This window comes from Myiozetetes cayanensis, unplaced genomic scaffold (assembly GCF_022539395.1).
Source record: "Myiozetetes cayanensis isolate MyiCay16 unplaced genomic scaffold, myiCay2020 scf6-25, whole genome shotgun sequence".
Taxonomy (NCBI): domain Eukaryota; kingdom Metazoa; phylum Chordata; class Aves; order Passeriformes; family Tyrannidae; genus Myiozetetes; species Myiozetetes cayanensis.
Window position 1 is genome coordinate 31,796,477 of NW_026087853.1, and position 24,855 is coordinate 31,821,331.

Here is a 24,855-nt window from a genome sequence, read left to right on the forward strand (position 1 = left end):
CTTACTTGTGTATTCCCAGGACAAGAACCATTGAATTCTTACATGCTTCAAAGATGGACTGTGTACTCAAAAGTGTTAGAACTCAGGCTGTTTAGTTCAACAAGATATTCTTACAAGATGACTTGATTACATTCCAATAATACTGAGCCACATGGAGAATAAACTGAATAAAGTTTCTATTACAGCAGCAATGCCTATATATTCAAGTTAGACTAATTCAGACTGTAAGTAAAGAATGATTTTAACGAGGATAGTCATTAGGAAACTGTATCAAATGCTTTGATAGGTACTCATTTCAAAGTGAGTTTGAATATATATTTACAGTTCAAACAGAAGCAAGTTCAGGAAGGTTCTCAGACTATCCTAAATAAAAGTCATAAAAAAATGAAAATTATTTCCCCTAGTTGCAAGTAATCTTTTAAGTCTTACTTCACAGAATTAAGTTAATTTTCATGTTACAGTAACGGACGATATGTAGAAGCACAAACTCAGAAGACCAGTGCCAGCAGAAAAAACACAACAGAGCTGGAAAAAGATTTGGATTTTTGAACCTGCTGTCTGTAGTGTTGATGAGTAAACCAGAAGGTGGGATTATTTATGAAACCTGAAAATCTTTTCTGTGTCACTTCCTGACACAGTGACCCTATTTTGAGAAATACAGATTGACTTTGTTCTCTGGCAGTGAATAGAAGAACAAATGAGGGACTGAAGCCATTTTAGGAAATATCTGTCTTGGGAAACCTGTCAGAAAGAAATAGATATCTAAACTTAAACTTACAACCTGAATAGTTTTAATATTTTTCCATGACTTCCAAGCAACATTAGTATGCATCTGATCTCACAGATGCTTTCTGTGATGACCTATGAGAAGAAGCTCGGCAGGGATTCACAAAGTGATTAAAGAGGATTTTAGATTTCATGTTAGCAGTGACTGTGTGCATGTGTAACAGTGTAACAATAGAGCAGGGGCATTGACCCAGTCAGACAGGACCTGTGTGTGCCCAGAAGTGATCTTTGAAATGCCAGACCGAAGCTGCTCTGTGCAGGATCAGCTGAGTCTGGGCTGGGAACTGGGAAGGGGCATTGACTTTGTTGTTAACAATCCAGGCAGCTGATAAGAAAAAGATTCTAGAGTTGCACAATGATGATTCATGACATGGTCGATTTCAATCTCTAGTATCGTGTTTTAGTTTTTTTAAAAAGGTATATCTATATATCTTCATGTCAAATTAAGATTTTTTTTACATTTTACATTTAATTGTCCTACATTTAAGAGTATAAAAACATAGATTTCTATTAATTTTATATTTCTGTTACAAAGTGCACTATCTAAAAATAGCTTTTTCACAGTAAAACTGACCTGGAGAAAGGATATGTAAAAGGTAATGCTGCCTTCAAAAAATGGGAATTCATAGCAAAACATTAATCGTTTAAAGTAAGGTCATGGTAGGAGTAACTTTCTCAGTTTTGGACATTTTTTCTGATCCTGCCTCTTGCAAAAGGGTTGCTGAGTATGAAGCTTCTCATGAATGAAGTGGCATCTTTATTGACTATGGAGTTATAAAGTTAGGATAAATAGCTCTTTCCCCCTTGTAGTCAAGAAGGTGACAGTTATTATGCCTTGAGACCTATTACCTTAATAAGAAGCTAAAAGTGTGAGTAAAAATGTTTCCATGGGGCCCATCTCCAAATATTTTCCCATTATCTGTGATCCTCCTTCCAAAATGTCACGCTGTTTAAGACTTCATTTTGTATTGCTTGGAAGTAAAGAGTAAAGAAGTTTCTCCATAGACTCTGCAAAGAAAAATGAACTATGCATTGTTGGCATGCCCTTTTCAGCCGAAATCCTTCCATAACTTCACTTTTCAATCCTTATGAGAAGCCTGTCCAAACTGTAATAGAAAGATGTTCCCATGCAATCCCTTTCTCTCTCATTGGCTGGCCTTGCAAAGAGGAAGCATTTCCCATGGTGATTTTGAATATTCAGAGCCACCACAGGGGACACAGCTGGGCACAGAGCTTCCCTTTGACCCCAGGAGACTCTCTCCTTCCTTGGCTCTTTATTATACCCCTTCTGCTTCCTTTACCCTCAGGAAGCCAGATGTTTTTAAAGAAGAAGGGACACAGAGCTTCCAGAACACTGCGGAGACAGGCCTACCAGATTGGTGAGCACTGTTTTTAAAACACTTGGGACGTTGAGGCACATGCATGCTCACAGGCAGGCTCAACTGGGTGTCTGTCAGTGCAGAGCTTGGAGCATGGATTCTACCAATGGTTGCCATACAGAAGCAAATGGTGTTTTATTCTGTAACACTGCCTTGTCAGTTAAGTTCTTAGGCACCAGTGCACTGTAGACTTACATGGCTCCACAATACTGAAAAAAAAATAAATTCTGCTCGTATCAAGAATGTTTACATTACTTGTCAGTAGCAGCAAACATCTTTATCCGTCAAGACTTTTTCCCTTCTGAAAATAGAGCAAATTAGGAAAAAAATCTGTTTGAAGATAGTAGTGTAGTACAGCTCCAGGGAAGTCACTGTTATGACTCTTCAGTCATAGCAAGAGTTGGACTTCGATGATCATTGTGGGTCCCTTCCAACTCAGGATATTTTGTGATATTTTGTGATTCTTTGATACCCGTAGACTTGGTTTTCCACTACTGTGCTGATCATCTCTAAAGCAGGCTAAGTGGAATATTCATGAAATCTCTAAACTATCAACTATGCATTTTTTCCAAAATACATGTACAATTACATACTATGTCTTATTTAGGGAGATGGTTAATAATATAGATTAATTTACAGAACTTGGCCTCTAACACAGGCAGGCCAAAGGGGCAGGAGTGATATCAGAGGAAGAGTAAACCACCTGTCATTTCCTCCATTCATAAACAGGAAAAAAATAGTTTCTATAATTTAATTCTTGTAGGAATTAAAAATAGGTAGAAAAGTAATGAAAATCTTGTAGAAGGCTAGTGCCTGAAAATTTAGACATGAGGATCCTCACTGGGGTAAGTGGATCTATTTTTATAACAAGGTTGGAAGATTGGCTTACAGCTTAACGTTCACTTTGCATGCTGTAAAAAAAGTTTCTGTTCTTGTTACTGAATCCATCTGCCATTATCCTTAGCTCTCAAAAAACTGGCTTTTGTTTAGCATTTGATTGTTCACACTGAAGCCAGGTTGTCATAAATCTAGCTTTCCCTCATGAAATTGACTAAAGAGATCAACCCACTAGAATCTTTTGCTATACTCTACACATCCCAAAAAACTTAACTGCAATTAATTTACAAGAACCTGTAGTCTTTAAAACATTTTAGATTAATGTGAAGAACTATTTTTACAGTAATGTGAAGACTGTCTGCTTTATCTGAAATTGCTTAGAACCTGGAATTTAGCAGCAGGTGATCAACTTGAAATTTCTCATGCAAGTCAGTTCACACGTCATTGGCAGTAGCCTGAAACATTACATGAGCCTTCTGGCTCTTCTAAGCAGTGCTAGGGCAAGCATCAACAAAAAACAGCCCTTAAAATAAGCCTTACTACCCAAAGCATGAGCAATAAGAAAATGCTTCAGCTCCCAAAGCAGGAGAAGATGCAATGGGCATTTTCTTACACTAAAAACATCTTTGTGCTTTGTACTTGTCCAGTATTGTAGAGACAAATGAAGTTTCCTTCCATTGATTAACAGCTGTCAAAAAATTACAGAATCACAGAGTCAATTAGGTTGGAAAAGACCTTGGGATCATTGAGTCCAACCTATCACCAAACATCCCCATGTCAACTAGACCGTGGCACTAAGTGCAACATCCAGTCTTTCCTTAAACATGTCCAGGGACAGTGACTCCACCAGCTCCCTGGACAGCCTATTCCAATATCTAATCATCCTTTCTGTGAAGAATTTCTTCCTAATGTCCAACCTGAACCTCCACTGGTGCAGGTTAAGACAATGTCCTCTTGTCAGGTTACTGGTTGCCTGGGAGAAGAGACCGACCCCCACCTTGCTACAACTCCTTTCAGGTAGTTGTAGAGAGTGATAGGGCTCCCCTGAGGCTCCTTTTCTCCAGGCTCAAGAACCACAGCTTCCTCAGCCACTCCTCATAGGGCTTGTGCTCCAGACCCTTCATTAGCTCCACTGCCCTCCTCTGGACACGCTCCAGTACCTCAATGTCCTTCTTGTAGTGAGGGGCCCAGAACTGAACACAGGACTCAAGGTGTGGCCTCACCTGAGCCCAGTACAGGCAGATGATCACTGCCCTGGTCCTGCTGGCCACACTGTTGCTGATACAGGCCAGGATGCCACTGGCCTTCTTGGCCACCTGGGCACACTGCTGGATCATGTTCGGCCAGCTGTTGATCAGCACCCCCACGTCCTTTTCTGCTGGACAGCTTTCCAGCCACTGTGGAAGCCTGTAGTGCTGCAGGGGATTATTGTGGCCAGTTGAGTTGCTGGTCTCAAATGGGCTAAATTTCTCAGTTTCTTCTCTTCACTAATTCCTAATTTGTAGTTTACTCTTCTTGAGGAATTTTTATTTTAATAAACAAAAATCAATGTCATTATTTCATTTGACATTTTCTAAAAAATAGTTGTTTGGTTTAGGACATAGCTGATGACAGGGAATTTTAAAAGTCTTTGTATATTGTCTCTGACCTGTGGCTTCCAAGTCTTTTTTCTCCAGGAGATAGACATTTTTTCATGTGGCTAAGTTATGGTTGTGTAAAAGGTAGAGCTTTCTAAAGAAAGACTTCATTTTGAGGCTTTGCTTTTAGGGACTGCATTTCTACCTGTCATAGAGACATCTATATTGTACTTCAATAGCAGTTACACCAGTTTACAGAGGGGATGAATTTTCTTAAAATTCACTTTAAATTTATTTAAAATTTACTCTTACAATTGAGGCTAAAGTAAAATGAAAAGGTAAGAAATTGCGTGATAACAATACCATTTCACCATGTGTCAGATTTGGCAATAAATTTGGCATAAAGCAATACTATTTGCTTTACATAAATGACTGGCATTAATTACATCCATTATAAGCCAATTCTCCTATTTCATGAGTGAAATAATTGGAGAACCACAGTTACCCTTCAGACTCACCAGTGCACTGACATGTCTTTGGCATTGATTATTGTATTGTGTGGTGTAATCTTCACATATTGTCACAACCCAGCTACAACTGTTGAATATTTTCCATTCCAAAAGCGCAAACTTTTCAATGAATCCATATTGATTTACTTCCTTTGTAAGAAGGAAGATAAAATAAAAATCTTTACCAGTGTAGTCCTATCCAATTTATTGGAAAAACTAATGGATTTCTGGTAAGTATAGTGATAAGGTTCATTGTCCTCAGACAGTAAAATAGCCAGAGATAATTTTTTAATTAGTGGAAACCAGCGGTTCTCAGGCTGCTTCTTACATTTAGAGGAGACAAACACTATCCTGGATTTAGAGTGAATAAAGTGCTCAGGGATTAGTACGACAGCACAGCACTTGAAGACGACTGTTATCAAAGTTTTGGTCCTGTTCTTTCAGCACTGATGGAAGAAATCACTACAATTCACAAGCAAATGCTTGCAGATGAATATACACAAGCAGCAAACAAGAATGTGATACAGGACCCTTCATGTAGGAATATGCTCCATGGTACATAAAACCTGGCTTCTACAGCATGAGACTTTTTCCTGTGGCATTCCCATGGCTATCTGTTTTTCTGATCTCTCCGGTCTTTTGTCATTCTGGCATATGTATGAATGGGACTCTTCTGAAACAGTTCATGGAAACAATGGAGAAAAAGATGTTATCCAGATACAGAGAAAACATTGAAGCATTAGACAGATCTCATGGTAACTTCAGCAGAAGAGTTGAAGACCTCTAATGAAGACCTTTAAGCAAAATCTCTGAGTACATAAATGTAACATAAAAAACAATACTCTGCAAATATCATTCTTATTTACAGCAGCAACAATTAGAAGAGCAGCAAAAAGTACCAAGACAGACTCTTTTATGTTGCTATCAAATAGACAAAACCTATACAGTCATGCTGAACAAGCCAAAAGCTGCTGTAATTATTCCAGCTTTCCTCACAAGCTGACCTATATTCCTAGGGAAAACATATTACATCTGTTCAGAGTGATCCAGGGAAATACCACAGAAGGTAGAAGGAAGAAACATCATGAGAACATGATGAAATACACTTGAGAATTTTGAAACAAATACAGTCTCACGAAAGTGTCCATATGTTACTACATACACCATCAAAATTGGATTTTCTTCCTCTTTCAGAACCCATACTAGTCAAAACACAGAATTTCTATTACATTCAAATATTCATTCATTGAATTACATTTATTGAAATATATTCATCGATTTACATTCAGTATTACATTCTACAGAAGTTGGATTTTAGTTGGCTAGACCTAATATGGCATCTATTCACCATTCTGCATCCTGCAAATTACTGATATGTAAAATATTCCTCTTGGCCATGAGGTGAGAAGTGGGTGACAGACTTTGTCTTTATGCCTAGCTGCATTATCTATTCAGTTTGAAATCTGTCACCTCAACTGAATGAGCAGAAGAAGAAAAATGAGAGTTAATCATAAAAGATCAAATCCATATCCCATCTTTCCTCAAAAAGAAATGTCATTGAGCATGATGAGATCTCTGTCTGAGTACAATAAGTACAGTCTCTTGGTTATTGGACGGAAGTTTTTCTTTGGTAAATTCCTTGGTTTTTTTGGAGCTGGAGTTTTTTTTTCTGATATCAAACTAGAAGCTTGAAAGGAATCTCTGCGTGTAAGGGGAATTTCTGGCAGGTCCTTGTACGTCAGTTAAACCTTTTCTTCTTCAGGCCCTTCTGTTTAGCAGAAAAGAGATCTCATAAAATGCAAAACTAATACAAACCACTGTTCTCAGTTTGTGGGGTCATGGCCAGAATATGCTAAACTCAGGGCACCTCCAGATGGCACATAGCCTTTTGAAGTTTATAATTAACTACTGTAGTTTACAGGAGCAGCTGGTCTACTTTGGTCTTTAGTGTGACTGATGTAGGATCACTGCTAGCACTTCAGTTTTCACTGTGTGTCCAGGAATCTGCAGCATCTCTGAATCTGTGAAGGATCATATCTTTCAGCATATAACTGAAATACTTGAGATACTTTCAAAAAAAGTAAAGCAGTAGGCAAGAAAGGTTACCCATGTCTGCGTTTGAGCTTTTAAACTCACAATAGACACTTCTGCATGCATCTGGTGCATTACGGTGCATGTGTATCTTTCTGTAGCCGTGCCCAATGTATCTGTAAAGCACACAGTTTTAAGGTGCTAACTGTGATGGTCTGCATGCACAAATTTTGCAAGTACAGGTTTCCAGAAGACCTGTGTTTATAAAAGTCCAGGCTGCTACATAGAAAAATACAAAAATCATAAGTGTTTTGGTTAGCCACCCAGTACTAATAGCTGTATATCACAAGGGACAGCAAGGACTGGAAATGACTGCCAGGTAATGAGGTTAATTTGAATGAATGAGACTACTGTGGCAAATAACGTGATGTAAATGGTCCTGGAAATTAGTAATGAACTATGGATTTTGTTCTGTGACAATGGCTTGATAAGTCAGTCCTAACTAAAGGTTGCAGTTTGATTTTAACAGGAATCACTCGTTCCAGAGTGGTAGGTGATGCAGAACACCATTTGCTGTTATTTGTTTTCCAAATTAAATTATAAAACAGAGAAGTTTAATTTCATGTATCAAACTTCTGCTGTAAGGGTTGTATCACAGGAAAAGCTGACAGATTTATAATTAATGACAGTGAAGCATAACAATAGGATCAGCTAAAGTGAATTAATAGACATTGATTTCTATTTGAAAGAGAAAATTACACTGTAATTTAGAGTACTTCAGAATGGCACTTAAAACATAGAGAATTCTTTGGTCTTGACTCTAACATAGCTATTTCTTTTGAGAGTGAAAAAGAAAAAATCTACTTGGCTGATATCTATTTTAATGAGGCTTGCATTATTTTCTTGTTCAAGCTCTTAAGCTTTCCTGTGTATCTTTTCAGTTCAAAGATGTCTCAGTAATCAAATGTTGCATATGTTTTCCACAAACTAGCTTTGATAAATCAGAATTTTTTAATGAATCCATAAGGTGTTCCTATTCTGCTATACTGCCATCCTGCAAGTCCTCTCTTGAAATTAATGAAATCAAGTGGCATGTCAGCTGCAATGTGATGTATCTGCTTACTGGATGCATGCTGCTGCCATTATACAAGTTACCCTCCAACTAATTTCCAGGTTGTAATGCTCATTCTGTTCCATAAAACTGAACAATGAGGGTCAGGAAATTGTGATAGTAAAGTAGATATTCTGTTTACCAAACTAGCAAAATCAGCAGAGAATATAAAAATATACTTAAAAATACATGCAGTCTTTGTGCAAATTATCATGTCTGCAGTTTAAAAAATGTATTTACAATATGCATAATATTTGTGCAGACACAATCTGCTCTAGATGTTTAGATTAAGTTTGGAGTTGTCCTTGTTTATCTATATGAATAGTTTCATAAACTCTATGCAGTCTTATAGAACAAATTTTCTTCGAGGTATTTACAGAAGATGCTCAGAACTTTTTTAAAAAGTTGCAGTATATTAGAAAAGCACACTTCCTTTTTGTGCAGTGTCACTCTGACTTTGAAAATCACCAAATGAAACAGAATAGTTTTCCCATCTGGAAATGAGACTTCCCATCAAAATCTACTTTATATTGATTAAGGTATTTACCATTATATTTGAGCATCTGTTACGGTTCAATCCATGAAGGAAAAGAAATCCAAGAATAGCACTTTGACAAGACATTTTAAAGGATTTATCATGGTAAATTAGACCATTAGTCTAGCTAATCCAGCATCCTGCCCCTAGCAATGGCTAGGGCTTCATAATACAGCTTCTGATTTGTACCTGCTCAGACACTGAGTGTTATTTCTCAGATTCATGGTGATTTGTCACATGCCTTTTAGAACTATCATGTTGTGTTATGCTCAGATGACAAAGTTATCTTGTCTATTCTTTCAGAGTTTTATTGTTTTTAATTATTTATTCTCTTTCTGTGTCAATCCAAAGGAGAAGCTGCTCACTGTTACATGACAAATGAAACAAGTAGTATCTTGTTATCTGATTATATCAAATTAGTGTTAATATGCAATTTGAGCAATAACTCTCTGCATTAAATCCACCAAAGGAAAGGAAAATGTTTGCTACAGTGTTGATTGAAGATTACAACAGGTGATTCCTATAAGGAGTGCTTGGTGCTAATTGCAGAGTCATGGAACTACCAGCCTGAAGTACTTCATAAAGTCAGGCAGACCAGAGTGACAAAGAGGAGGCTGCCAAAAATGGCAAAAAGAACAAATGCAAGGGAGGGAATTCTGTAAATGTCTCCTTTCTTCAGAAAAAAACCAAACTAACATAATCACTCAGTTTATTACAAGAAAATTTCTATCACATCTTTTGTTTTGGAAGAATTAAATGCATTTTGCAACTGTCTAAAGATGATATGCAGTGCAATTAGCTGGATAAAGTTTTAGCGGTAGAATTTTTAAATGCCTTTCATTATACAAATGGTAAAAAAAAGGGTATAATATACAGGTCATTTACTAGAAATGCTAAAAAATGCACCAAGCCCAGTAATATTCAGCTTTTTATGTGATGTAATAATAAACTGAATGATTAATTACTCCAGTGATATGCTACCCTCATAAAGAAAGATGAGAATTGAGTCCTCACCTGGTTTGAGTTTGGGCTTATTTGGGGGGGTGGGGGAGGTTTAATTTTTTTTCTTTGTTAAGTAATTTTATAATATACAAATTCATAGATAAGTTCAGGATATAAGTAGCAGCACTTCCAATATATACTTGTTTGCTTTTTACTGTTCCTTCTCTTATTCTCAAACCACAATGAAAAGCACGCACACTTTATAATCCAGAATTAGCATGTCCACAGACAAGTGGTCTTGCTACCTATGAATAACTTCTAAGTAATTTAACAAGATAAAATGAAACAGCCAGCCTGGGGCAAGGTCCAGATAAGGTCCTCAACTCCATCACCCCTATTAAGTAAAATGTACTGAAAGCAGTCTTAGGCTAGTGATAGTGGCATTAGTCTCCAACTGTCGAGCTTAAGAAATGCCAGTGTATGCAATGAATATGTATTCCTTACTGCATTTCAATCTGCACCCTCACTGGCAAGGATTAAGGAATACTTAGACCTTGAGAGTCTTCCTATTACAAACTCCATAATATTCTTAAACAATATCTTATTACATACAGATAATACTTAGACGATCAATGTGAAAGAATTGGTTCTGAAGAAAATACGTACAGTAGCCAACAGCAGACTTGCTTCTTTCTGCTTTCCTTCAATAAGTTGTGCTGCATTTTGGAGAAAATAATCTTGAGATTTCTGAAGGGGCAGCTAATAAAGTGTCTTTTCTTCCTTAAGAATAAAGGAGACCGAATGTTTTATGTTTTCTCCCAAAGAAACCGGAGTTTAGCCATTCATTAGAGGTCATTACACCCAGTACCCTAAACAAGTCATTATGGCATGCCTCAATATTTGCAGCCACTGTTCTCTTTACAAAAGGGATAGTGTATAATTCTGTCACATTGATAACAGTCTATAGCACCAGCAATCTGCTCTTCTTTCTGCTGTAGCTTGTTGCTTACCTCTTACAAAGCAATATGACCCTAAAGAGTGGATGTAACCCAACACAAATAATAGCGGTTTGCAGGATAACCACACTGCGTGCCAAAGAGGATGCTGCTTCATTCACTGGACACCGTGGAAAAAGGGGCTTGAGTCTTTCTGCCTGTAAGGCATAACCAGGGTAGAGGACACCTGAGGGCTCTCTGGTAGGAGATGAGGAGTGTGCAGGGTTGCATGCACTTGAGATACCTACTCGATGAGGGAGTGCAGTCCTTCTCGTGTCACATAAATTGTAATGAACCGAGCATTATATCATGCTAACTGCTGCTGATATTTCACTAAACCATGGGAAAAGAAAGGATGCTCAGAAGAAAGAATTTTTCTTTCTGAGACCTTTTGAAACATACAATTTCTGCTAGTCTGTGAAAGGTCAACTACGACTTGCATAATATTTCTAATTTTACTGTTTTGAGCTCAAACTTCAAAACAACTGCAGTGGTTCTACTTTTAGTGAAATATAGACAAAGTTCCAGAAGGATAGCTCACATGCTTTTTGCAGCCTGCAAAGCCTTGATAACCCATAATGACATTTTGTAATTGTAGTGTGCCATTTACCTGAGGTGCTGTATTTCAGTTGAGGTCCTTCATACAGTTGCTAGCATTGTTGCCCATTCTTTCGATTGCATTCTAAGTAGGAACAACCTCTCATGAAAAGCTTTCAGGATCATTGAAGTGAAAACATACTGTTGAAGGAACATGGCATGCAGTCATAGCAATTAGTCAACTTCTGGTCATTCACAATTGTTAAGTGCAAAGTATGCATTTAATATATTGGAAATTTCTTTGGATTCCTTTGGTCTTGTGTAAGTTATATTACTGAGTTTCTCCACTGCGTGCCTTGAACCTCTGTATTAGCATCAGTACTGCTCTTAGATATCTAATGCCTACTTCAAAGTTTCCTGTTTAGATCTAAAATAGAAACAAAAGAGTTAGTACACCAACAGCCTTCACCTCCATGGTTACACTCTTTGTATGGAGGAGCATCATAGCTCCCCTTACACTGTTTCTCCTGAAGGTGAATAGACTCTTGGACAGGATGGATTGTGCTTTTCCAAGATGAAGTGAACGTACAGCTGGATTTGCTGCACAGCCCTCTAATGGAGAAGATAAACAAAGGATTTACTCCCACTCTTTCACTAGTATAATTTTGAAGTGGAGCCTTACCCCCATTTTTGCACATATCAAATAAACTAGACAGGTAGTACTGCAGGCCGCTTGGTGGCCAGTAATTTTCTTGTGTCAGGTCCCTTTATATAGCCCTGTCAGTTCATCTAAATCACCATTTGTATTGAATACATATAATTGAATACTCTTAGACACTTGTATTAGCACTCTTCAATCCTGATCTAAAGTATCCCACTGTTCTTGTTGCAAAGCTCTTAGACAAAAAGGTGCCAAACAGTGTGGCGTTCACTGAATGAGATTGCAGTTCTTGATTTGAATTGAACAGTGTGGAGCCTTAAGAAGGAAAATATCTTGTATTATTCTAGAGCCAGTATCTCTTTCCTAAGACATGTATATAAATGCATCTATATGTGTGCACACAGACACTCATTTACATTACAACTCATTATAGTTCCATGCCACTAATCTGCTTGCCTGTTCTTTCCTGTAGCCCAGATGATTTACTGAATGCACTGAATGAGGGTATCAGCCGTGCTGATGTGATCATTACATCAGGAGGTGTATCTATGGGGGAAAAGGTATGCTAAATTTAAATATGACTTGCTACAGTATATGTAAGAATTTTCAAGGCAGAGTCTGTCGTCAGAGCTACTACCTTTGTATTAATGTTTATTAAAAAAGGATCATACTTTTCTTGGAACACTTATATGTGAGTTAAGAAAATAGTCTTCAATACTATCCTTGCTCCCTTTGTTCATGTTACTGTACTATAGTAGACATAGTACAACAGAGAAGATTTTAATTCTTAATGTGATTTACAAGTGTGTTTTTATTTAAAAGAATTATTTGTGTAGTTTTGATGAGGCAGGTGCTTGGTTAATAGCACATGCAGGCAACAGACTTCTTTTTGTTCTTAAAGTAGGTAAAATGTAGATAGAATTAAGGTACTTTAAAAGTACTTGGAAAAGCAACGTGAGTATATAAAAAGCTCTTTTTTACTGGGCACATCTGTTTCCTAAATATGCCAAAGCTCTATCTCTTACAAAATAGTTTTAGCACATTTTGCACCTGATAGTCCTACAGAGGCAATACATATGAGACCTAGTGAGCTGATGTATTTGCCTTTTGAATCATTAACATAATTGTTGATTGAGTTCCTGTTGGTAATCCCTGTGCCAAAACCATCAAAGAAACTAGAGATACACAGATGCTGATGGGGTGTAGATGAACCTGCAGGACATTTATTAATCATGACTTATGTGAAGGAAATCTCATTCCTTTTTGGTCCCAGGCTGAATCTGTGAGTTTGGCAGGTAAAAGAAACATCTCTCCTTTTATAACTAACAAATACTAAAGACAGTCATTAGGAGATGGCAAACATGAGTTTTTGTCACTTTTTTGAGTAGAAATCATATTGTTGGATACATCGTGAAAATGGGTAATTAGTTAAAACAGTGCCAATCACTTTCAATTACTCCAGTTGTTTTCAGTATTTTTAGAGAAATAACCAAGGGCAAGTGCTGGTCTTTAAACTAGGAATGTAGTGACAAAGTGCAGAGAAAGGAACACTAGGATGTGACTGGACCACTGAATGGTCTTACAGACATTCATGACTTCTGACTGATATCTCCCCAGTCTGAATTTGAGGCAACAGCATAAAGTCAATAGACTCTGTAGTCCACTGATGGTCTGCCGTCTGATACTGAGCTACTCTGATTCTACTGAGTTCTAATCAAATAACTGTGAACATCCAAAAAATAAATAGAAAATAAAAATGGGGTTAATGCAGACAATAACTGAGAATTCATGCCTGGCTGAAATGAGTTGCTGCTTTCCAAGTATTTCAACACACACATCCAAAAAAAAAAGAGAAAGTTGGGAAAACAGATGACTGTTACAGTCTGTGTCTTTAACCTCGCTAAACACAACAGATAGGGTACTACATCTTTAAGAACAGCAATTTTCAATAAAGACTAAACAAGTAATTAATTTTGTTTTAATAACTGGATTGATTGTGTTTACACAAAATCATTTAACTCACATACAAGTCACCCATGGTTTTTACTTTCTAAGGCATGTTAAATACAACCACTGTGAATTACACCATGTCCCCAGAAGATTACAATAATTACAGTTTCCTGGAAAACTATGATTTCTACAGTACAGTACAGCATTGATTTCAAAAGTACTAGGAGATCTCTGAATCTACTGCTAAATAGCTTCCATGGCAAAAGTTAAAAAACTTGATGATTTTAAGTCTTAATTTTGAACCATAAAGGTTTTTTTCCATCTTCGACGTAGAAAATGTTTTAGGTATTTGTGGGGTCCTCTAAGATTCTGATGCTACAGGTGACTTTTGAGTAAATATGTTACTGTGTCCTTGTGGAGTCTGGTTTGGCACCTAAAATGAGTCTGTCCTTTACCTCTACTTTTCTAATACAGTTGCTTTCAAGTACTGGAAATTCCCCACTGGACTGTAGCACTTTGAGGATATGGAAAGTCTTTCATCTTCACTTGATATTAATTAATTGCTTTGAATGCTTAGATGATGTAAAGCCACTTTGATGTTACTTAATTGATTTTTTTTTTTTTTTTCATTTAAACAGGACTATCTTAAACAGGTACTGGATATTGATCTTCACGCACAGATTCACTTTGGCAGAGTTTTTATGAAACCGGGGTAAGAAATCTTTCTGTTTAGGCCGCCTAAATGGAGGCTATATTGGGCCAAACATTCTAATGAAGTGCTTCAGTAGATTTCAGTTTTCCAGATATACTAAAAACCACAGAATAGATAAATATGGAAAAATTAGCAAAATCAGTGCTATTCAGATTAGTTATCATCTTTATGGGTGAAATTAACTGGAACAAAGAGATTACTTTTTATCAGTAAGCGATACTTCTCTGATAACTGTTGCAAATCAGGTTTGGGGATTGGTGTTATACCAGCATGGTATAAACATTGCCATGGTCTACAGTGTGATCACAGAGCTCACACTGACGTTGTTAGGAGATAGCCAGGAAATATAAGGACATTAAACTGCTAGTTTGCCTAAAGAGTATCTTATTTCACTTCAAAATTTGTATAAATTATCTTCCTACAAACAAGCAATTCCTTGAGAGAGGTGGAATGGCAGCTAATTTACAAAGCTTTGTCTAATTGGCATATTGAGCATAGTAATTTTAAAACAAGCACAGTCCTTTATGTGTTTAGTTCGCCTCAGGTAACTGTTTCAGCATTGCTTTCCTTTGCTGTAATACTGCTCATTAATGAGTCTGCTTTATAGAGGAAATGAAAACTACATGTTGAAAATAGAGAGTTTCACAGTGCACTAGTGAAAAAATGTCTGTAGCTCTACCTCACTGGCTTTGGAGTGCAGTTTGTTTGCAAGCTAGGTTGGCATGGTCCAGCAACACAAGACCAAGTACATCTTTGAGAAATTATTCCCTCTAGTCCATATCTGTTGCCAAGGAGAAGAACTGAAAGTGAGTGTTTGCTAAGAAAACAGATAAATACTTTTAGTGCCTTTGCATACAATCCAATAAAGAACTGCATGTGGCCTTGGTGCTTTTGCTGCTACTGCCACAATCACCCTTCCATGAAAGGAATGAGTGAGGTGGAGGCGTGTTTCTTCCCATGGTGGATGTAGCCCAGGCATGGAAATTGCTCACTGATGCTGGCATACTCCTACAATTGGTGTAGCCAAGTCCCTGAATTGGGATATGCACTCCAGCCTCTGCTGCTGACAGGAATGGATAACCCGATTTAGAGAATTCAAAATACTAAATTCTAGTTCTGGCTTATCTGAAAGCGAACAAAATTCTTTCTTCTAGTGATCCCTCTGTAGGCTTGTAGCAATAAACTTTTAATAACTAGCTAAAAAACCTTCAAGAAATCTTTTTTCCCCAAAATGTGCATTTTCATTTATGCCACAAGAAAGATATTTTTTACTGCTACCAAAACATTTGACCATCAGTTCTTAATGTAAGCACTCTCATTTTCATTGGTTGTAGTGCAATAGCAAATACCGTGTCTTGGGTTTTATTAACTGCGTCATAAAAGATCTTAGATATGAGTTGTGATTACCATATTGGGAAAAAATCCCTTGAGTAAGTTCCAAGAGCAAAGTCAGAATTTGTTGTATGCCTGTATTTTGCTGTGCTACATGAATGTAGAGTAGTGCCTGGGATTTACCATCCCTCCACTTGATCTGAAAGTTGCTGAGCTCATGTAAAGTTCTATCTTGCCTAGCAGCACTGCCAGAAAAAAGTAGTGGAAGACTTTACCAATGATGGTGTTGAAATCTCATATGAGAATTCAGAGTTACTGGTAAATATGAATTAGCCATTAGATGTTTTGTACCTTGGTTTGTGCACTGGTTATAAGAGTTGGCGGTCTGATACCAGAGCACTGGTCTGGTACCCATCATGTTAGGGACATTTTAAAACAGAAACATCAAACTTCCTTTGGTAAAATAGGATATTAATCAGTCTTAGCAGATACAAAACTAGTTGTTAATGACCAAAGTGTGGCAAATCTCCAAATCTCTCTGATCATCAGCTATCATCTGCTGACCAGGTGATAGTGGTTGGCTCAAGATGAAGCCAAGGAACCCAGCCTAATTATTACTCCTGTAAGGTATCATTTCTCATGTTTAAAATGACTTTATTTACACAGGTGTGTAGATTTCTTTTTTCATGATGAGTCGCTTTTCTTTACCAGCCACATTCTCAAGCCAACATTACTGTTCTATTTGTATAACTGTAATAGCCCTCACAATGAGATGCTAAAGATCACTCAGGAGCAGCTCTGAAAGGCAGAGAAAGCTCTTCACTAATAGACCTGAGTCTTAGCTGGCTGCAGCTCTGGCTGTGTATCTGAATTTGTTCATCTGCAGACTAGCTAGCATTTGCTGCTCAGAAATACTGTTCTATTGTCACCACTGCTGTAGAGACTGGAGTAAGAGGAGTCACTAATGTTATAAAAATTTGGAGACCCTTGTATGAAAAAGAAACACAGCTCTGTAATTGCATAATTTCAGTATTACTTCTTTGTTGATTGGCTTCTAGCATGAAGACAATGCTAGAATTAGGTTTTCGATTATTAGTTCATCTCCTTTTAGATGTTTCCTCTCCAGAAGCAAACTCATCTACTTAAAACTTCATAGCTGAATACCAAGAAAAACTAACTGTTCTGTCACCACAAAGAGAGGATTATATCTCCGGTATGGAATAAGCAGCAGGTGCTAGTGAACTGCTGAGAGAGAGATATTCTGTTTTGTTTTCTTTTCCAAATGTTTTAAATAATCTAATAATGTTAAGTCAAAGTCTAAAGCAGATATTAAATAATTTTTCCTTTTCCATAGCTTGCCAACAACTTTTGCAACTTTGGATATTGATGGCGTAAGAAAAATAATCTTTGCGCTCCCAGGTAAGATGTTTTGTGGATTACTTTTGTTGCTGTGCAGAGATGACAGGCATGAAACAGAATAGTGACATCACACAGTACCTGTGCCTGGTGTTGGCATCCCTAAGGAAGGTACCTGTAAGGTTTTCTCAGAAATTTCCAGAAGAAATGGACTTACAGGAATGTACTAAGGAGTTCTCTTTTATTCCTGCCCTCAGAATTTGCTGGTGTACAGGTCTCATTTCTTCCATCTAACAATTTCCTTGGGTTTTCTAATAAGGGTGTTTTTTTCCTATAACTCCCTCCACCTTCACAGTAAATATCCTCTGTGTGTGTGTAAGTCAGTGCATCCACTCTGACTTACTGAAAACAGAGACAAAAATGAGGGAGTGCCAAGGAAGACATCATGGAGTGTTTTTGTTAATCATGCTCCTACTGTGGAACCAAAGGGGGCAGCACAGCTGCACCACTGGCCACTGCATGCCCTGGGAAAGCATCCATTCAGAGTAAACATTTACTTAGGGATCCCTGTCTTCCTAGATCAAGAGCAATTTATTTTAATCGTATCTCTCTGGCTTTCCATGAATTTTGACAAAGAAATACACAAAGAATCATGGTCTTAAAAAGCTGGTGGTTTTCAGAGGTATTTCTAATGCTTTTACCCTCTCTTGCTTTAGTTGCTGTAGTACATTTTCTTACAGGGGAGAGATCAGTGGAGCCCCTGTCTAATCATAGTATTTATTTTAAAACTGTCATCTAGGGAGATCCAGATGTGTAAGACAGTGGTGTTTGACAGGTGATCATACACCTCTGTTGTGAGTCAACAGAAAACATAAATCAGTAGAATTCTCCTCAGAATTTGTATTTGAAGCATTTTTCCACTGTGTTAGGGAATTGAAAGTTATTTTTCCATGTGTCTGGGAACCATTAACCATGAATCATGAACCCATATCTGTGCACAGTAAACCCTGCCCCAGCCCCAGACAAATCTAGGCATAGGACAAAGGCATGGAAGAACAGAGGCAAATGGTGGGGCCTCAGTAACAAGGGGCAATTCTGGTCAGAGCAGGATTTCAGCACACCATCATCCAGAGTGTAGCTTTCAGCAGATGTACTTGCCACATGCCACTGCAGTCTTGAATGAAACATTTCCTGTACATAGCATGAAAAGCCCTGTAAAGTTCTTTAGAGTGAAATTGCTATGAAAACATGAGTTCACTTTCAGCAATTCACAGAGTAAATCAAGAGGGAGTGACCACCAACTTTTCTTTGTTCCACAGGCAACCCTGTGTCAGCTGTCGTCACCTGCAATCTCTTCGTTGTTCCTGCACTGAGGAAAATGCAGGGTATCCTGGATCCTCGGCCCACCATCATCAAAGCCAGGGTAAGAAGCTTGTCCTCTATTTAAACATTCTCTCAAGATGCTGAAGCACAGCTCTTTGGGCTTTGAAAGACTGCCATGTTTGGGGAATCTGAGCCCTAGACCAATTCTGGCAGTTGAAGGAAGCTCACACAAAGATACATTCTCAATCTCTGTTAATTGTGATAATCAGTCCCATAACCTCTGAGAGTTAGATGACCATCTAATGGAGCAAGATATACAGATGCAGAGGCAGACATTTGACAGTCAAGTGGGAAGGACACTTTTCTGTTTAAAAAAACTGTTTGTTGTAACCTGTGGTAAAAAATGCAGAGTAATCCTTGAATACCTAGAGTTGGATAGGTCTGTATTAACAATAGAAAATACAAACTTTAAAGCCTTTCTATTATCTGTATAAGTAACCCACATGACCCTCACCCTAAGCAATGTAAATCCCTCAAACTATTCACTCTTCTAATAAATCATGGATACTGTAATTCTATTTAATCTAGATCTTATTATAATGTATTTTTTTTTCTATTTTTGGTTCAAATAATATACCAAGGAACACATCATCGTTTGGAGTTTTCCTAGTGTTCTTGGCTATGGGCTTTTCTCTTGCTGCTTATCCCATGTCTCTCTTTAGGGCTTCTTCGAGCATCCAGGTTTTTCTTTACCTCACAGCTAAAATATTCCAAAGCAGAGAGCAGTTTGTAGTGACCCTCACTTTTGCATTAATATTCCAATGTGTTCCAATAAATTCCATTGTGAGCTATTTCCTGTATGTTTTCTCATTTCAAAGATTGGCCATTTCCCTTTTGTCAGAGTTAGCAGGATTTTGAATGCGAATAACATTGTTATCTTTAATCCAGGTTATGTAATCCAGAGACCAGAAATGCTCTTTTCAGGAGAAAAACTGTCTGTAAACTCCCAGTAAAGGAACAGTTTTGGAATATTCCACTTAATGCCTCACAAACTTTGATATTATAATATCACGGCTGTATTTGCCTTAAATACTGCAGTCTGTGCCTTCTACAGCTTTTAATTTTGCACTAGATACCATCTGACCTCAAAATGCAAGGTTTTTTTCTAAGGAAAAACAACTGAACAGATTGTTCCACTATCTCAGACGCTGCAATCTGAATGCATGACATGTTCATCCTTTCTTTTTCTCTTCTGCAGTTATCATGTGATGTAAAATTGGACCCCCGCCCAGAATATCATCGGTGTATACTGACTTGGCATCACCAAGAACCACTACCTTGGGCACAGAGTACAGGTTAGTGCCTCGTCACACAGACTAACAGACACTCACACAGGTCCTTGCCTTCCTACCCACACACCTCAACCCTGGGCACGTGTTTTTTCTTACAACCTTAGTTATGCAGACTGATTTGGTGGCATACTTGTGTACCCATACATGTGTATGAGTACAAAATTCAGTCATGATATGACTTGTGAACCTAATGGTTAAAACTTCCTTTATTTGAAATAAACCTGCCTTTGCACACACACACACACAACTATACATGTATGCTTGCATATGTGCACACATTCCTTTTTATAAACAACCACCATGCTCACTTGCACTCAGGCACATTTGCTTCCTCTTGCTGCTGTCATGTACTAAACAATCACAAGTTGGGACATACGTAGGAGCAATACAAATATCAGAAATGTGATTCTAGCTGAACTGGAAAAGTAGAAGAGATAGCAGAGAGTGTATGTGATCTCTTAAAGTAGACCAAGGCCTTATTAGTCGTTTGGCACCTAGTGATACTTCTGGATACTCAGCTGCAGTTGAGGTAAATACTAGATTTTAATACTTTGTTAGCTGTGTACTTCTAGAAGGCTGACTGACAGTTTCACAAGAGATTCAGGTCCTTAAACAACTAACTGTCTTTTTGGTACATCCAAATTGTTTAACACAAAGCACTATACACGAGTGTCCACAGGGAAAATATTAGTTTTTACTAGATAAAGTTCTTACCATCACGCAGCCTCCAACACATTTCCAGCTATAAGTCATTACTTACATCTACAATGCTGTGTTTGGTTTAACTCTATTTTGTTGTGCATCAGTTCTTTCCCTATACAAAGAGACAGTATGGAATAATTTCTCTGTGAATCTGGAAGTCGAAAAACCAAGAAACTAAAGGGAATGACTTTCTATTGCATTTTTGGTTTTTGTCAGTACAACCAGTATGATACTGTTCATATTTAGGATGTGTTGTGAAGCTCAGTGTCCTAAAGAAACCCATTCTTTTGGGGTGGTATGTCTTACAGATTTTTACACAGCTGACACCCATAACAGGGTCCAACCTTAGGATCCCACTGAAAAACTTAAAATTCCAAGTGAAGGTTTCAAATTCCTCTTTTATTAGTTCTCAGGGTACAGCTTGAGCTGGGTGTCTCTGGAGAGGGACTCCTACACCAGATCACACCCTCCAGTGATACTTGTACCATCCAGCATTCGATCCCAAAGTCCAATCATTTAATTCTGGTTGGCAGCCTTTTGACTCTTATTGGTTTTCTTTGTTGCTAGGTTGGCTTTTTTCTGAAGTAACCTTCTTCATTCTGCTTGTATCTGCCAGTTTCAGCTAGTTCTGTGCTAGCAGCATTGATTCTATTGAAAAGTTAACTCTCTGTCAACTCTTGAGGCCTAAGGCTTCAACTGTTTTAGCTACTAGTGCTAAGCAACTGATGCTAAACAGGAGTATTCTGTAACCCAGTAGAAAAGGACGTGGGGGTGCTGATCAACAGGTGGCTGAACATGATCCAGCAGTGTGCCCAGGTGGCCAAGAAGGCCAGTGACATCCTGGCCTGTATCAGCGACAGTGTGGCCAGCAGGACCAGGGCAGTGATTGTCCCCCTGTACTCAGCACTGGTGAGGCTGCACCTCAAGTGCTGTGTCCAGTTCTGGGCCCCTCGCTGTGAGAAGGACACTGAGGTGCTGGAGCATTTCCAGAGAAGGGCAATGGAGCTGGTGAAGGGTCTGGAGCACAAGTCCTGTGAGAAGCAGCTTCAGGGTTGTTTAGCCTGGAGAAAAGGAGGCTCAGGGGAGCCTATTACTCTCAACAACTGAAAGGAGGTTGTAGCAAGGTGGGGGTTGGTCTCTTCTCCCAGGCAACCAGTAACAGGATAAGAGGAAATGGCCTCAAGTTGCACCAGGAGAGGTTCAGGATGGACATCAGGAAGAATTTCTTCACTAAGTCTTGGAATGGACTGCCCAGGGAAGTGGACTCACCATCCCTGGAGGTATTCAAGAAATGACTGGACGGGGCACTTAGTGCTATGATTTAGTTGAAATGGTGGTGTTCAGTTAACCAGTTAAAGGTGTTCAGTTAAAGGTTGGACTCAGTGATCTTGGAGGTATTTTCCAATCTAGACTATTCTAATCAGAGACAATAAAGTTAATCGAACTTATAACAATATATTAAAAATATTCTAGACTGTAATGATTTTAATGTTTGTACAACTGGATTTAGGTATACAAATAGAAAAATAAAGTAATTTTAATAAGATTGGAAATTCCAAGAGAAAAGCAATTTACTAGGACAAGATACATGTACAGATAATGTGGAAGGCTGGATAGGAAAGCAATCAGCAAAGGGAGTGATAATTTTGAGAGCCATTTCGATGAGAAGCTGACTAATTCTCCACAGAGCTCTCTGTTTCTGTTCACCTTGGAACAGGAAGATCTCAGCTCTATGAATAAGTTAGCCATGTAAATGTCTTCATAATAACAGCTTCTGTGTGTTGTGTGATGTGTTGCAGCATTTGGAAGACTTAACTGAAATTGTTCTCTGTCTCCTGTAGGGAATCAGATGAGCAGTCGTCTGATGAGTATGCGCAGTGCCAATGGACTGTTGATGCTACCTCCAAAGACAGAGCAGTATGTGGAGCTTCACAAGGGGGAGGTGGTGGATGTCATGGTCATTGGAAGGCTATGATGTCACCAGCAAGAGCGAAGCTTTGATGCATGTCCACATATCATTGACTGTATCCTGTAATATGCAACGGCACAGCTAGTTTTTCTGATTTGGATAAAAGTTGATCAGTATAGTCAACATCTTGAAATATATTTCAAATGGAATTTAAATAAATACCTTTTAAAAAAAAAACTTTAAAACAAATCTTAACAAAGAAATTTATTCTGATTATATCAAAGCAACTTTTTCCTTTCCTTGCAATTGCTTTGTGTGTTCAATGCTAGTTCTAATAGCGGTAGCTTTTAGTAGACAGCAGTAGGTGCCTGCAGAACTTGTGTTTTTTCTCATCTTTAAGATACAACTACTTATGCTCTTAAAACAAGGCTGTCTGCTTATTTATACTAGCGTAGACAACACTTGGATTTCCCTTATTAGTATGCTTCATAACCGCTTCACAGAGAGCTTCTGCTTGTTCTTTATCTTGTATCTCGTGTTGATGTGCACAGTGCCAAAAGCAGAGTGGCTGCACTGGGAACCCAATGAAGCCCCGAGGTTTTCTCACCTCGCTGTGCATTCAGGGATCTCTCTTGTCCCAGCAGCCACCCAGCTCAGTACTCTTGGGCAGTAACTGGATACCTTTTATTTCAACAAACAAAAAAATTGCTTCCTTAAGTGCTGACAGCCTTTTTAACCAATACATTTAAAAATGTACAGAACTGAAAACTAAAAAAAATCAAAGACTGATCTTGTACAGATATTAGTGTTACCAGCATTCGTGTGGAAATTAAATGAGCAAAGAAATAAAACTAATGTTAAACAACTCTGTACCATAACATTTTCTGTAATGATATTGAAACTTAAATGAATAAAAAAATCCTCAATCATTATTTAAAATTTCACCTGTTCAGCCTTGTTGTTTGAAACAAAAAAGTAGTGATTTAAGAGGGGTTTTGGTGTGGGGGATGAGGATAGGAAGAAAGAGAAATTTATGTGCAGTCTGGGGCTTTCCTTCATGTACATGATCATGGGTGAACTCAAACTACAGAATGAGCTCTGTCTCACTCACCTCCCAAGGGGCAAAATGGAAACAGTGTTTGGTGGGTGGGATTTACAAGTGGACTAGTCAAAGCTGGAGAATACTTTCTTTTTCCTATCTAAATTGCATAGCAATTGCAAACAGCCCTTGTGCTGCACTGTGTGGAATTTGATAAAGTGTTCTTTTCCTCTTTCTTTTTTCCCCCCATGAGATACAGACTTTTCAGCTCTCACCAGATTATGTATTTTGGTAATTTCACATTTCATCTAGGGTTAAGACCATAGCAGTGCCCTACAACACCTTAATTCATGGAGTTCATGGGTAAAATGCTATCCCATCAGCTCCATTCATGAAGCCAGAACATTTGTCTATAGTATTTTTTGAAGACTTAGGGAGAACACAGAAAACTGGGTTTAAATCCTGACTGCTACAGTGGACCAGAGCTATAGTTCTATTATAACTGCAGAGGGCATCCCTGAGTCTGGTTTTAAAACCAAACTCTTTGTTTGCTGTGGAACAGCCTGAATACTCCCTGCACAGGCCATTGCAAAGGTTGAAGTCAGGTGTGTTTGAATCCAAGGACTGATTGTTCAGGAAAATAGTAAGACAACTTGCTGATCAGACTTCTCTGTTCTGCACTACATGTGCACATTTGTGATCAGTCTGTGTAGCAGCAGGATGATACCAAATTAAATTCACGTGTGCCTGTGTTTACTGTAGCAATGTTGTAAACCACAGAAGAAGGGAGAGGAGAGTTAACTCATCTCTGAGAAATAATGCAGAAGACTGCCTATTATAATCCAAAAGATTATTATTATTATTATATAGTTCAGGGTTATTATAGGCAGCATATATAATGAAAATCTGAAAATTATAAAGGACACCAGTAACAACAACCTGAAGGAAGATTGTTCATGCAATTGGAGATGCTAGAAAAATCTTAGGCCTCGTTTACATTTACAAATGTTGCTGAGAACAGTTGGCACAATGCTATGTGTAAAGGGAAAAAAACCCATGAAAATCATCTGTCATTTTTGCTGACACTTTACAAACATTTCTAATAGACTTTCATCCCAAATAATTTCAAGAACATATTTCCAACCTAATATTTCCTTTCTGAGGTTATTTTGCACATTTCCCAAAATTCAAGGTAAGAAATTCCTCGCTTAAATGCATTATATCTATGATAGTTTCCTTCCTGAAGCTAAGACCAGCTTGTGTTTCCCATGAAAAACCTG

General features: G+C 38.1%; 1 protein-coding gene across 23 annotated transcripts in view; it reads left to right on the forward strand.

Annotated features, from left to right (window-relative positions):
• Positions 1–23,475, forward strand: part of GPHN (gephyrin) — a 285,353-nt gene extending 261,878 nt beyond the window's left edge. For 12 of the 23 annotated variants that reach the window (XM_050334971.1, XM_050334975.1, XM_050334982.1 and 9 more), the window contains 6 exons: positions 12,373–12,460; positions 14,489–14,562; positions 17,249–17,313; positions 18,570–18,673; positions 19,832–19,928; positions 22,469–23,475. In XM_050334971.1, the coding sequence (XP_050190928.1) occupies positions 12,373–12,460; positions 14,489–14,562; positions 17,249–17,313; positions 18,570–18,673; positions 19,832–19,928; positions 22,469–22,602 (562 nt within the window). In that variant the 3' untranslated portion in view covers positions 22,603–23,475. Of the gene's footprint in view, positions 1–2,093; positions 2,166–12,372; positions 12,461–14,488; positions 14,563–17,248; positions 17,314–18,569; positions 18,674–19,831; positions 19,929–22,468 lie in introns of all 23 variants that reach the window. The other 11 variants (XM_050334967.1, XM_050334970.1, XM_050334972.1 and 8 more) reach the window with 1 other exon arrangement.
• Positions 23,476–24,855: the final 1,380 nt, after the last annotated feature.